The 13,024-nt window shown below is 39.5% G+C and overlaps 1 protein-coding gene across 14 annotated transcripts in view; it reads left to right on the top strand.

The window, feature by feature from the left end:
• LOC110454542 (EF-hand calcium-binding domain-containing protein 7-like) overlaps nt 1-12,561 on the top strand; it is a 46,268-nt gene extending 33,707 nt beyond the window's left edge. For all 14 annotated transcript variants that reach the window (XM_021504082.1, XM_021504088.1, XM_021504085.1 and 11 more), the window contains 10 exons: nt 2,982-3,088; nt 4,176-4,314; nt 4,582-4,691; nt 5,209-5,366; nt 6,510-6,643; nt 7,148-7,296; nt 7,921-8,040; nt 8,357-8,446; nt 8,622-8,729; nt 9,585-12,561. In XM_021504082.1, the coding sequence (XP_021359757.1) occupies nt 2,982-3,088; nt 4,176-4,314; nt 4,582-4,691; nt 5,209-5,366; nt 6,510-6,643; nt 7,148-7,296; nt 7,921-8,040; nt 8,357-8,446; nt 8,622-8,729; nt 9,585-9,659 (1,190 nt within the window). In that variant the 3' untranslated portion in view covers nt 9,660-12,561. The remainder of the gene's footprint in view (nt 1-2,981; nt 3,089-4,175; nt 4,315-4,581; nt 4,692-5,208; nt 5,367-6,509; nt 6,644-7,147; nt 7,297-7,920; nt 8,041-8,356; nt 8,447-8,621; nt 8,730-9,584) is intronic.
• Nucleotides 12,562-13,024: the final 463 nt, after the last annotated feature.

The raw sequence follows: 13,024 nt of genomic DNA, 5'->3' as shown, positions 1-13,024 counted from the left end.
AGTTGTGGGACAGGGTGGTTCAGTAACACAGGAGTTGTGGGACAGGGTGGTTCAGTAACACAGGAGTTGTGGGACAGCAAGGTGGTTCAGTAACACAGGCGTTGTGGGACAGGGTGGTTCAGTAACACAGGAGTTGTGAGATAGCAGGGTGGTTCAGTAACACAGAAGTTGTGGGACAGGATGGTTCAGTAACACAGGAGTTGTGGGACAGGGTGGTTCAGTAACACAGGAGTTGTGGGACAGGGTGGTTCAGTAACACAGGAGTTGTGGGACAGGGTGGTGCAGTGACACAGGAGTTGTGGGACAGAGTGGTTCAGTAACACAGCAGTTGTGGGACAGGGTGGTTCAGTAACACAGGAGTTGTGTGACAGGGTGGTTCAGTGACACAGGAGTTGTGTGACAGGGTGGTTTAGTAACACAGGAGTTGTGGGATAGCAGGGTGGTTCAGTAACACAGCAGTTGTGGGATAGCAGGGTGGTTCAGTAACACAGGAGTTGTGAGATAGAAGGGTGGTTCAGTAACACAGGAGTTGGGAGATAGCAGGGTGGTTCAGTAACACAGGAGTTGTGTGACGGGGTGGTTCAGTGACACAGGAGTTGTGTGAAAGAGAGGTTCAGTAACACAGCAGTTGTGGGACAGCAGGGGGGTTCAGTAACACAGGAGTTGTGAGATAGAAGGGTGGTTCAGTAACACAGGAGTTGGGAGATAGCAGGGTGGTTCAGTAACACAGGCGTTGTGGGACAGGGTGGTTCAGTAACTCAGCAGTTGTGGGACAGGGTGGTTCAGTGACACCGGAGTTGTGGGATAGCAGGGTGGTTCAGTAACACAGCAGTTGTGGGACATTATGGTTCAGTAACACAGGAATTGTGGGACAGGGGGGTTCAGTAACACAGGAGTTGTGGGATAGCAGGGCGGTTCAGTAACACAGCAGTTGTGGGACAGAAGGGTGGTTCAGTAACACAGGAGTTGGGAGATAGCAGGGTGGTTCAGTAACACAGGCGTTGTGGGACAGGGTGGTTCAGTAACACAGAAGTTGTGGGACAGGGTGATTCAGTAACACAGCAGTTGTGGGACATTATGGTTCAGTAACACAGGAGTTGTGGGACAGGGTGGTTCAGTGACACAGGAGTTGTGTGAAAGAGTGGTTCAGTAACACAGCAGTTGTGGGACAGGGTGGTTCAGTAACACAGCAGTTGTGGGACAGGGTGGTTCAGTGACACAGGAGTTGTGGGATAGCAGGGTGGTTCAGTAACACAGGAGTTGTGGGACAGGGTGGTTCAGTAACACAGGAGTTGTGGGACAGGGTGGTTCAGTAAAACAGCAGTTATGGGACAGGGTGGTTCAGTAACACAGAAGTTGTGGGACAGGGTGATTCAGTAACACAGGAGTTGTGGATCAGCAGGGTGGTTCAGTAACACAGGAGTTGTGGGACAGGGTGGTTCAGTAACAGAGGAGTTGTGAGATAGCAGGGTGGTTCAGTAACACAGAAGTTGTGGGACAGGATGGGTCAGTAACACAGGAGTTGTGGGACAGGGTGGTTCAGTAACAGAGGAGTTGTGAGATAGCAGGGTGGTTCAGTAACACAGAAGTTGTGGGACAGGATGGTTCAGTAACACAGCAGTTGTGGGACAGGGGGGTTCAGTAACACAGCAGTTGTGGGACAGGGTGGTTCAGTAATGCAGCAGTTGTGGGACAGGGTGGTTCAGTAACAAAGGAGTTGTGGGACAGAGTGGTTCAGTAACACAGGCGTTGTGGGACAGGGTGGTTCAGTAACACAGCAGTTGTGGGACAGGGTGGTTCAGTAACACAGGAGTTGTGGGACAGGGTGGTTCAGTAACAAAGGAGTTGTGGAACAGGGTGGTTCAGTAACACAGAAGTTGTGGGACAGGGTGGTTCAGTAACACAGGAGTTGTGGGACAGGGTGGTTCAGTAACACAGGAATTGTTATGGGCATTGCATGGCTAACTTTCTGCAGTTTCAAATCTTCAGTGTATAGGGCTAGACAAATAGATTAGTGATAGGAGCAACAATATAGCATCTTACAGGTACCATTTAACCCATTCACCCCTAAAGTCACATTTGAACCTTACCAAATCAAAGTCTGGGCAAGTCTAGTTTAAATATGTAGGGGTGAAAGAGTTAATGTGCTTGATTGTCTTTAGATAGCTGAGAGAGTATATATACATCATACATTGTTTTGAGTGGTTGATTGATAGTTACATGTTTATATTCTCAAAGTCATATGACATCTGAAGACAACACACAGAAATAATATCCCTGAATTTCATCATGTTTTTTTCTTTTTTTTACATATTGATGGGAACTTTTGTTTTATGTGGTACTCTTTAATAGCAGTTTTCAAAAAATATTGTGTATTTCTCATTTTAATTATTGAATCAAAATCAAAAGATATTCTGGTCAAATGCTAATTATATTAATTATGTTAGGATCTTGCAATATTGTAGAGGAGGGTCATCGCCTGATGAACTTTTGTTTTGAAATTTGAACCGAAATTTTCAAAGCATGATAGATTAAAGCAAAAATTAACACAAAATGTTCATTTGAAATAACTTTGTAATCGTTTTAAATAACTTTATTTACAAGTTTATGAATGGAACGGAATGTCTATGGCAGAAATTGTGAAAATATTAAATTATTTTAGTTTTAGGGTTGATGAAATTCTAATTTGGAAAATTTAAGTTAATAATTCATATACATACTGTATTAAGCTAAAACCCTTTTAACACTTGTGCTTAAATGTCTTTAGCTTAGATCTGTGACTGTATAGTGTTAACACCCCTCCCCCTCCCCTTTCATTTTCTAGTTACAAACAATGAACACAGAAAGTGGTGGTACAAACACATACACGAAATATTTTGTCCAAGTATTTCTTTCTTTACTGTATATTCTGTTTCATAGAACACATTCCTGACAATGAAATCTCTATAATGATATTATCATATTTTTTTTTTTTATTCCAGATGATATGCCACGACCTTCACCAAGGTCAAATAAAAAAGGCCAGTCAGTCAAGCATGTCCCTGCCAGCAAACTAGGTCACCTCGCTGATGAGCCAAAAAATAAACGGGTATGAAATCTGTATCAAATTTTTCTAACTATTTGCTCCCTTAAAATTAGATTTCTTTTGTGTGTCACCAGTTAATATGGCTTTTGCATGACCTGATTAAACTAGGAAACATTGCAATAACAAACTTTAACTGTCAAAGTCCAAGGTGGCTGCCTACCAGCTATCTTGTTATTGCGATCGATTGCCAAACTGAACATGCACAACTAGGGACCAAGGGGAAACAGCTTGTGAAATATGAGACTGTTCTTTGTAAGAAAAAATGATATAAAAATTAGTTGTCAAAATTCCAAGATGGCCACCCAGCAGCTATATCTTGCTCTTTCAATCAGTCTCAAATGGGAACATTGGCCAAAACAGACCAAGAGGAACCTACTTGTGAAATTTGAAAAATATCTCTTCAGGAATTTCTGAGAAAGATCGAGTGATTACAGTATTTCACAGTCATGAAATCAAAGAATCAACTATATCATATTCAAGTCAAAAATATCAGAATGCAGTAAAATTTCCAATTAAACAGTGGTATAAATGTATCTATATTGTTGAGATCTTACAATATTGCTTTAGAGGTCATATTGTGGAGTCCTTTGGTTCTAACTTTCCCGTTTCCCCTCAGTATAATGCGGTTAGTGTATTTTGTCATCAAGCATAATGAAGGTTCTTTAATAATTAAACAGATCAAATTTGGGTGACCGTATTTTAATGGTGATAATTAAGCCCAGGGGGCCTGTGCATGAAAACATAGTAGAAAACACAAGTAGAGGGTGGGCTTATTACCAGATATGAGCCTGTGTTTTACTGGTACTAAGCCCAGACTGGACATCATGGTCTGCCATTTTGGTTCCCGATATCACAGCTTACCAAATCGGAGCTGGTAGCAGATTGTTTTATAAATATATATATGGTACGTTTCATATTGCAAATTATACAAGAAATTAACAAAAATAAAATATATGGAATATAATAAACCAAAGCGTTCAACCTAACAAGATTGTGCTGTATTGCCATGTGTTTTTATTGTAAAACCAACTTTTTCCCTTGGGTCTAAGTAAGACAATCACTGTAGCTGTGTACACTCATTCTTTGCCAGGATTGGGCCCACACCAGCAGTAAGGGCTGTTTCTTCATTGACGACGATGACGGCCTGATGACACATACCTACAGACTTAACCTAACAGAGAAAAGTAAAGTCTGGATCACTATTCAACCAACCACCACAAAAAAAATGAGTAAGTGTAACAGAAGTCATTATTCTTTCAATGCCTCAGCTAGGAGTCGAACCCAGGACCTCTGGCTTACTAGTCAGACGATCTATTGAAAGAGCTAAAGAGACATTCTCCCTAGCCGAGCCGGTAGTAAACGGCTAGTATTTTACCAGGGAGACAGAAGCATTCAGCATTTATCATATTTCAAAGCTTTAGATATTGATTTACGTCAGCTCTTTTGTAATCTTTTTGTTTTCCCGTCATTATAATGACATGAACTCCTTTCTCCAGTCATAGGGGACACCACCCCAATAGACACGATGCTGCTCATCGCCAGAAAGAGGCCAGATTCGGAGGGAAGGTCTGTGGTCGGATTCACAGAGAAACGGGATGGCAAAGGGGTAAATATTGAATGTGAAAGCTACATGGATTCTTTTGAGAATTTCAGCAGTCTGAGAAATTTATTTTTCAAATACTAACTAAGGTACAGACTCCGTACTCAGATTTTGAGCATAGGCTCTTATGCTACAGATAATGAGTAAAATGAAATTCTCTGTATGAGTTTTTTCCAATATATTTCAATACCATTATAGATCAATCATTAATGACTTAAGGTAAAAGTGGTGTAAACCTATCGCCACAATCCATTCAGGTTAGACAGGTACTAGTAGTTGAAGAACGGGTTTTTATAGATTTCCGGTTTAGACGGGGTCATGCGTCATTGCATGTTTGTCCATTCATTTGCAGTGTCCACTCTTTCAAAATTGTAATCTTATGACCTCTGAAAATCATTATAATTGTTATATGACTTCTGATCATTTGATATTATCATATACTGTATTTCCTTTTTTGTTTATTTTTTAAGCATTTGTTTATGCAATGAGCATCAGTGTATACAATGGTTGTTTGGTTTCACAGAAATACGGTGTGATGTGTGAGCTGAAGGCTGGGACCTACAATATATTGCCATTTACAACAGGATGTCACCTAAGGGCCCGTCACTCCGACTCCTCAACAGAAACACCATTGGTACGAAAAGACAAGGATGGAAAAACAGCAATAACCAAAGCATTTAAGTAAGTTCAAAATTTTAAAAATAAAAACATTGATGATAATAAAAAATTGTATGCTGGTAGATGTGTTTGAAATAAAAAATAAAGAGGTTTGCTGTTGTAAACAAAATAAAATCTATTCTTTACTCATACACCCCTACATATCTAAAATGGACTTGCCCAGTCTTTGATTTGGTAACTTTCAAATGTGACTTTAGGGGTGAATGAGTTAATATCCTGGTTTTTAAGATAATTTTCTTTAACACTTTAAAACTATAATGGCCAATAACATTGCATTTGAAACCTACTACATGTACCTATTTGAACTTTGACCTTTGGTTTAGCAAATATACTCCATGTTTCATCTAGATGTTTTCAATAGTTTAAAAATATACAACAAAGCGATATTACACTGAAAATTGTGCACTACATAATTTTAGAGGTGAAGGTCATACAGGCATAAATGTAGTGAATACTTGCCAACCCTCCCTATTTTGGAGGGAGACTCCCGATTTTGGACCCTAAAATTGAACATTTTTATCCGGTGAATTTGCTAAACTATTCCTATTTTCTAATATCTGTTGGTTTCATCTGAAAGAACAACTCCATAGATGCCATTTAAAAGTATTATTTTTTCACTTTGGTGTATATACATACATTTTGTTTATAATTTTAATTCTGACCACGCGTAATCTCCCCCAAAAAGTTGGCAAGTATGAAGTATAGTACGCACCTTCTGTTGGTGATGCAGGTACAGTTCAGGTGTCATCAGTAGGTCTTTCACAGTTTAACTCATTCACCCCTGAAGACACTTTTGAACTCTTCCAATTCAAAGGTTGGAATAGTTCATTATGAAATTTCAGGGGTGAATGAGTTAAATGTTACGGCCAGAACAAGATGTGATCTGATATACATGGGTAGAAAGATTAAAATGTACAGTTACAATTAGTTAAAGTAAATGGTTACCTTTTGAAATAGCCCAATATAATACCATGATAATCCTATAGATGTCAGTTTCAGTGAGGGAATGGGGTTGTTTATTTATACAAATAAATAGATAACATCATGTAGTTATTTTGAATCAAGCATCAATGTAAAAATCAGTTATGTCTATCATCAATGTACATATATAGATTGTCAATAACTTATATACATTTTATCCTGTAGGAAAGCCCTGCAGGAGATTTTTGAACTCTGTGACCTTGACAACAACGGCTGTCTGAGTCGAGACGAATTCACGTGGTTCACAATGAGGACAAGTGGAGACAAGGTCACGGACGATGAATGGGACGTTGTTGAAGGTCATTATCTTATAAACAGTACTTTGTATTGTGCATACTTTCATATTTAGGGTATATGTTGGAAGAAATAAAGGTGTCCTTAGATGTGTTAAATTAATCTGACAAGAAAGCTATCTTACTAGGCAGTTAATCAGATGGTAACAACTGGTTCACCCGTTGTCAGTATAGTGTGACTTGTCGGAATGCTGAGCTAGGTGCCTTCGGCATGCTATTTCAGTGAGATAGCACTATTAAATCAACATCAGATCCGTGCTCACACAAGGGGACAAATACACCAACATACCCTGCCTCCTGCACACACACACAAGCACGCATACACAACACACGTGGAGGCACGTCCTTAAATGACCTAAGCTATTGATAGGACATTAAACAAAATAAAACCAAACCAGTCCAATACCAAACTCATCAAAGTCATCCTACTCATTTCTAAGTGAAGTCATACCCTCATACCCTTAACAATAAGTCTTTATTCTCACACTGCAGTTTTCATTTTATTTCCAGAAACTGTGGAGTTAGAGAATGGTGAAATTACCGAGGCTGGTTTTGTGAAGCTGAATGAGATGGAGGCTGACGATGTAGATGATGACATAAGTGACCTCTGGGTGACCTTACAGTCTATGGGCTACAACAAGGATCTGTTCATCGACGAGGTAACCAAATCAACGGATACCGTAATTAGTCTAATAACATGTTCGAAAATAATTCAAAAGTATTTGAATCATTAGCTCATTGAGAAGACAAAGGGAACTATATCCTTGGACAAGGAAACTAACTGGTGTAATGAAAATATTATGGCCACACTGTAGGCCAAAGTTATTAAAACTTTGGCCTGCTCTCAGCATGTTACTATTGTACATGTATTTATTGTACTCTTTTAATAAGCATGAATCATATTTGACATTTTTGACATACTTTCAGTAATAAAGAAAAACGAGGCTCATTTTCATGAAACAATTTTTAAGCTCAAACTTGAGATTCTGTGCTCAAGCCAAATTTCCTGTTACTATGATAAATTCATTAAATATCACATTTTGTCAGCGATTTAATCGAAGTTTTGGAAAGACTTTAAGACTAATACTATTTCAAATGTTACTGTCGACTTTTTGACCATGTCACATAATTTCATGTTAGATGATACAAGAAAGTTGGTTTGATCCCAAAATCCATGCATTAGCATGAGAACACAGGAATACAGGTGAGCTATTAATTAAGGCCACTGAGCCTCTTGTTTTACATATTGTACAGGAAACAGTAACTTTTCTTTATGTTGGCAGGCCTGTCCATTCAAACTGGATGTGTTTGCGGAAGGGTGTGATGATGCGGAGGTGGGGCTCACCTGTACAGGAATAGAAACAATTAACAATGACATGATCATTGAGACAGTCCTGGAACAGGTAAGACAAAATCACGATCGTAAGAAATGTTGATTATTTGGGATCAAACAAAAGGTTTAAAATCCTTAGGTTGTTTTTTCTGAGCTGCTAATGATGAGGTATTATGAACTAACCATGTTAAGGTTAGTACTTTTTTGGGGGGAGGGGCCTGCATGGCCAAGTGTGGTTAAGGCGTCTGACATTCTGCTACCACCACTGGGTCACGGGTTTGTGACCTACTTGGGGCAGTCACCATGCACCTTCTACTCGCCATAGCTGTTAATAATATGTAAAACACAAACAAACCAAAAAAAACATTGTGTTCGTTTTTTTCTAGGATGAAGGAGTGAAGATCAAAGGCATGCGTGACCTCAACATGTATACATATGCTAATGACACAAGGTCAACAGTGGTCTTGGATAACAGGGTAGGTAACTCCACATACATAATTACAAAGGCAACATCCTAAAATCTTACAACTGAAGAATTCTCAGCATTGTGGTATGAGGTCTCCGACAAAATTCTTTATTTTTTTTCACATTTTAGAATATCAAATTTTGAACACACATTGTGATAAAAACTGACATATTTTTTCTACACAGTCCAACAGCCGAGTGAAGATGACCATGGATTGTACCAGTAGTAAAAACTGCAAGATAAACCAGTCCCACGAGGATTATAATATCACCCTGGACCCCCACGAAAAACAAGTAAGTCACAATCGAAGCATTTTGATGTAACAACTTAAAGAAATAATCTGTAGTTGTTTCAAGTAAGAAATCCAGTATGTGTCCACCTTTGTCTTTGAATGACTGAGACAATTTTTTACAGACTGGGTTTTTAACAAAAAGCTCCGGTAATGGTCCTGGTCAAACGTTTTTTTCATATCAGTTCACTATTAAAGATGGCCAACTGTGATCTGATTTGCGGAGACACTTCCAACTTTTCTCAACTTCTTCCTGGCCAAGGGCAAGCAATTTTTCATTTGACTCCTTCTCAATTCGACCAGATCAATTTTTACCAAAATCATACAAATATTAATCTTATAGCTCATACATATAGTGTTTATATTTTACTTCTTTGGGTTGGTAAGAAATCTGTGATGGTTACCATGTCTTAAGTTCATTGAAGCGTTTCAAATTCTTGTCTAGTTAGAATAACAAAAGAAACAGGTGAGTGATACATGTCCTCTGGGCCTCTTGTTTTATTTGAATTTTTCAGTGGTAAAACATTTTAGAAAAGGAAACAATAGTACATGTATTGGTTACACTAAGGTAATACAAAACTGTTTCTAAAAGGTAAAGCTAATAAAAGCTTTAAGGGAGATAACTCCATGTGTAAGGGAGATAACTCCATTACAAAAATAGCACATGTAAAGTGTATTATGTAGCATATATCCTTAATCAAATATGTATTTGGAGGTATATGTCTTTAATCTTTTACAGTAATATTAAACACGATCACTAAAAGTTGAAAGCGGGTTAAATCATTATTAACAGCAATATGAATTGTATCATTTGCCCGTTTACATCCCTAAGTTATCCATTTTTTTATTTATTTTTTAGATTGCACACCATATGATGCCTATGGACGAGACTTTGGACTGGACTCCACGCTGTGTAGAAGCCATCACTAAATAGCAGCAGGATTAGACTAGGGTTACAGTTTTATCAGCAACCATCCCGTCCATCTATAGTTTACATATTTATTCATTGGTAAACAATATCTGTAGTTGATGTTTATCATTGTGAAACGACACGATATACAAAAAGTTTAGTGTTTTGTAGTTGCAGATAAAAAAATGAGTTTCTTTTTAACTATCGTTTTTTGGACTTGTTTACATACAATGTGTATTAGAATTATGGGATAGATGTTTGTTTTTGTGTTTCATTGTTTCTTATGATAACTGGTTATTTTTTAAGGACTTGCATGACAAAATCATAAAATGTATGAACTATACATGTTGGACTTACCAAGAGTTACCTCCCTGGCTAGAATAACAGTAGTTCAACATAATCAACAATTTCGGATTTGCCAGTACATTTATGATGTATTTCAAAAAATTTAAGAGATTTACATGGCATATAAGATCTGTCTTAATCCTTGCATTCTTTTACGGTAACTCCCAGTATTTTTGTCACTACACAAAAAAATGAAAATAGCAATATCCTGTAATGTAGAAATATCGACCGAAAGCTTCAGTGGAATTCCTACACATTCAAGAGTTATCTTTGCAAATATGCATAATACAGTTTGGATTGAAATAAACACTTATGTGTTAGTGATGTGAGTCCTCTTATGTTGTCAAAATAAATAATTACTGTGACATTTTTTTTTTGGCAAACATTCTTCAAGGTCAGTATTCTCCCCAGGATTTTATGAAAGGCTAGTGATCAGCCGACAGCATTTGTATAAAATAGACACATTTTTTATTTTTTTTTAACTTCCAATAACTGGATATTAGCAAAGTATAAACAGGTCCTGTACTTGGCTATTGTGGTGTCGGGAGAACAGTGGAGGAGACGTTTGAACCGGAATGTTTCTTTTAAATTTGTAGTGTTGTCTTCAATCTAGGTATCCATGGTAACAGTACTTTTCTGTTGGTCTTCAACTCGTCAGCATTACTTCTGTAAGTAAAGTGAAGCCGATCTAGAAAAAACAATTCTGCATGTACAGACAGAACGATCGTCTTGACCAAAGCACGGTCATAAAGCTGGACAGACCACTGAACATTTCGAAGCACCATGTAGCTCTTCACTTTAACAAAAATACTGTTTACCTGGAGATTTTGGCTATAGTTGAACTTTCGCATTTTTTTTCCCTCCGGACGGGCAAAATTAACACTACGCGAAAATTGATTTCTTTAGCGCAAAGGGCGAAAGTTTGAGGGGGGGGGGGGTGTTCCTGGTATACAGTACCCAGGTGTTTATTTCAATAATTGTATATTTGTAGTTTTCAAATACCAAAATTGTAACATTCCAAAAATATCATGTTTACCTATACATTGTATGTATGTTGTAGTAGTTGTAGATGGTTGTCGTTAAGATATTTTTGCCTTTGATATCGAAATGTATTAGTCAGAATCAAGAAGTTTAAACAGAAATACTTAGATGCACTCCAACAGTTTACGAGGTTCAACACGTCAAAACCCTTCTGACAAATGTCATGTCGCAGTCAGCTTAATCATATCCAATAAAAAAAATGGCCGACCAGCAGCCTCTTACGTTATACGAGTAAATTTAGATATAGATTTTTTTCACATAATTCATGAATTATCATGACAAACCCTCCGTATTTATAGAATAATACAGGAGGGGGAAATAGGCAGGGCCGAGTCGGGACAGGTCAGAGTTTGGGGGGAATAGGCGGGGCCGAGTCGGGACAGGTCAGAGTTTAGGGGGAATAGGCGGGGCCGAGTCGGGACAGGTCAGAGTTTAGGGGGAATAGGCAGGGCCGAGTCGGGACAGGTCAGGGTTTGGGGGGAATAGGCACGGCCGAGTCGGGACAGGTCAGAGTTTGGGGTGAATAGGCAGGGCCGAGTCGGGACAGGTCAGGGTTTGGGGGGAATAGGCAGGGCCGAGTTGGGACAGGTCAGAGTTTGGGGGGAATAGGCGGGGCCGAGTCGGGACAGGTCAGAGTTTAGGGGGAATAGGCGGGGCCGAGTCGGGACAGGTCAGAGTTTAGGGGGAATAGGCGGGGCCGAGTCGGGACAGGTCAGAGTTTGGGGGGAAAAGGCGGGCCGATTCGGGACAGGACAGAGGTTGGTGGGAATAGGCGGGCCGAGTCGGGACAGGGTAGAGTTTGGGGGGAATAGGCAGGGCTGAGTCGGGACAGGTCAGAGTCTGGGGTGAATAGGCAGGGCCGAGTCTGGACAGGTCAGAGTTTGGGGGGAATAGGCGGGCCGAGTCGGGACAGGTTAGAGTTTGGGGGGAATAGGCAGGGCCGAGTCGGGACAGGTCAGAGTTTGGGGGGAATAGGCGGGCCGAGTCGGGACAGGTTAGAGTTTGGGGGGAATAGGCAGGGCTGAGTCGGGACAGGTCAGAGTCTGGGGTGAATAGGCAGGGCCGAGTCTGGACAGGTCAGAGTTTGGGGGGAATAGGCAGGGCCGAGTCGGTACAGGCCAGAGTTTGGGGGGAATAGGCAGGGCCGAGTCGGGACAGGTCAGAGTTGGGGGGAAGGGAAGAGGAGAGGAGAGGGGGGAGAAAGTTGAATAAGATGCAGTAAGATAAGAAAATTTCCGATTTCCTTCTGTCTGTGATATTTTTATATGTACAATATAATTACTGTTTTTCTTATGGCATGTAATTTGTTGATTTGTGGGCCATGGTGTTAACAGTTTATCAGAAACACAACATTATATATCTGCCTCAAGTTCTTTATATATATTTTTCCATCTGGAGTTATTCTGCCAGTTACAAATATTTCCTTATGACTATGACTTGTCAAAACATCTAAGAACAGAGAAGTGTCATCATGGCCCACAGACAGAGGTATAAAGTGCCAGTAGATATCGAAATCTAGAAATAAAATAACAAAACAATTGATCATGGCTTTGTTGTTATTTGCGATGAACTTAGATCAGCATTGTCCCTGTGGCTAAAGCAACAAATGGATGATAAATATCAAACAAATATTCCTCTGGTAAACATTAAAATAACTTAACCTTTGACCCTTTGCTATGACCCTAACGTTGTGGATATTGACCTAACTGTTGTACAGGGTGCATTTCCAGTGGTAGTGGTATGAATGCAGAGAATTTTATTTTTGAGTTTCATATTTTCATAATTTTAATGAAGATTTTCATTTCAGTAATAATTACCATAACTTTAGTATGCATATACAATACCTACACCCATCTTTGTAGCCCAAAAACAAAAGATTCAAATATCCCTACCTCCCTACCGTGACGTAACCTCTATCTCGATGACAGAGCCACGGAGTGATCTCCCTTCCTCTTCCTTTTATGGCGCCTGCTGCATGCTGACGCACGGAGCTTGCTCCAATT

This window comes from Mizuhopecten yessoensis, unplaced genomic scaffold (genome assembly GCF_002113885.1).
Source record: "Mizuhopecten yessoensis strain PY_sf001 unplaced genomic scaffold, ASM211388v2 scaffold7907, whole genome shotgun sequence".
In the NCBI taxonomy this organism is placed as follows: domain Eukaryota; kingdom Metazoa; phylum Mollusca; class Bivalvia; order Pectinida; family Pectinidae; genus Mizuhopecten; species Mizuhopecten yessoensis.
The sequence above is the reverse complement of the archived record's forward strand: the minus strand, read 5'-3'. Positions and strand labels throughout refer to the sequence as shown.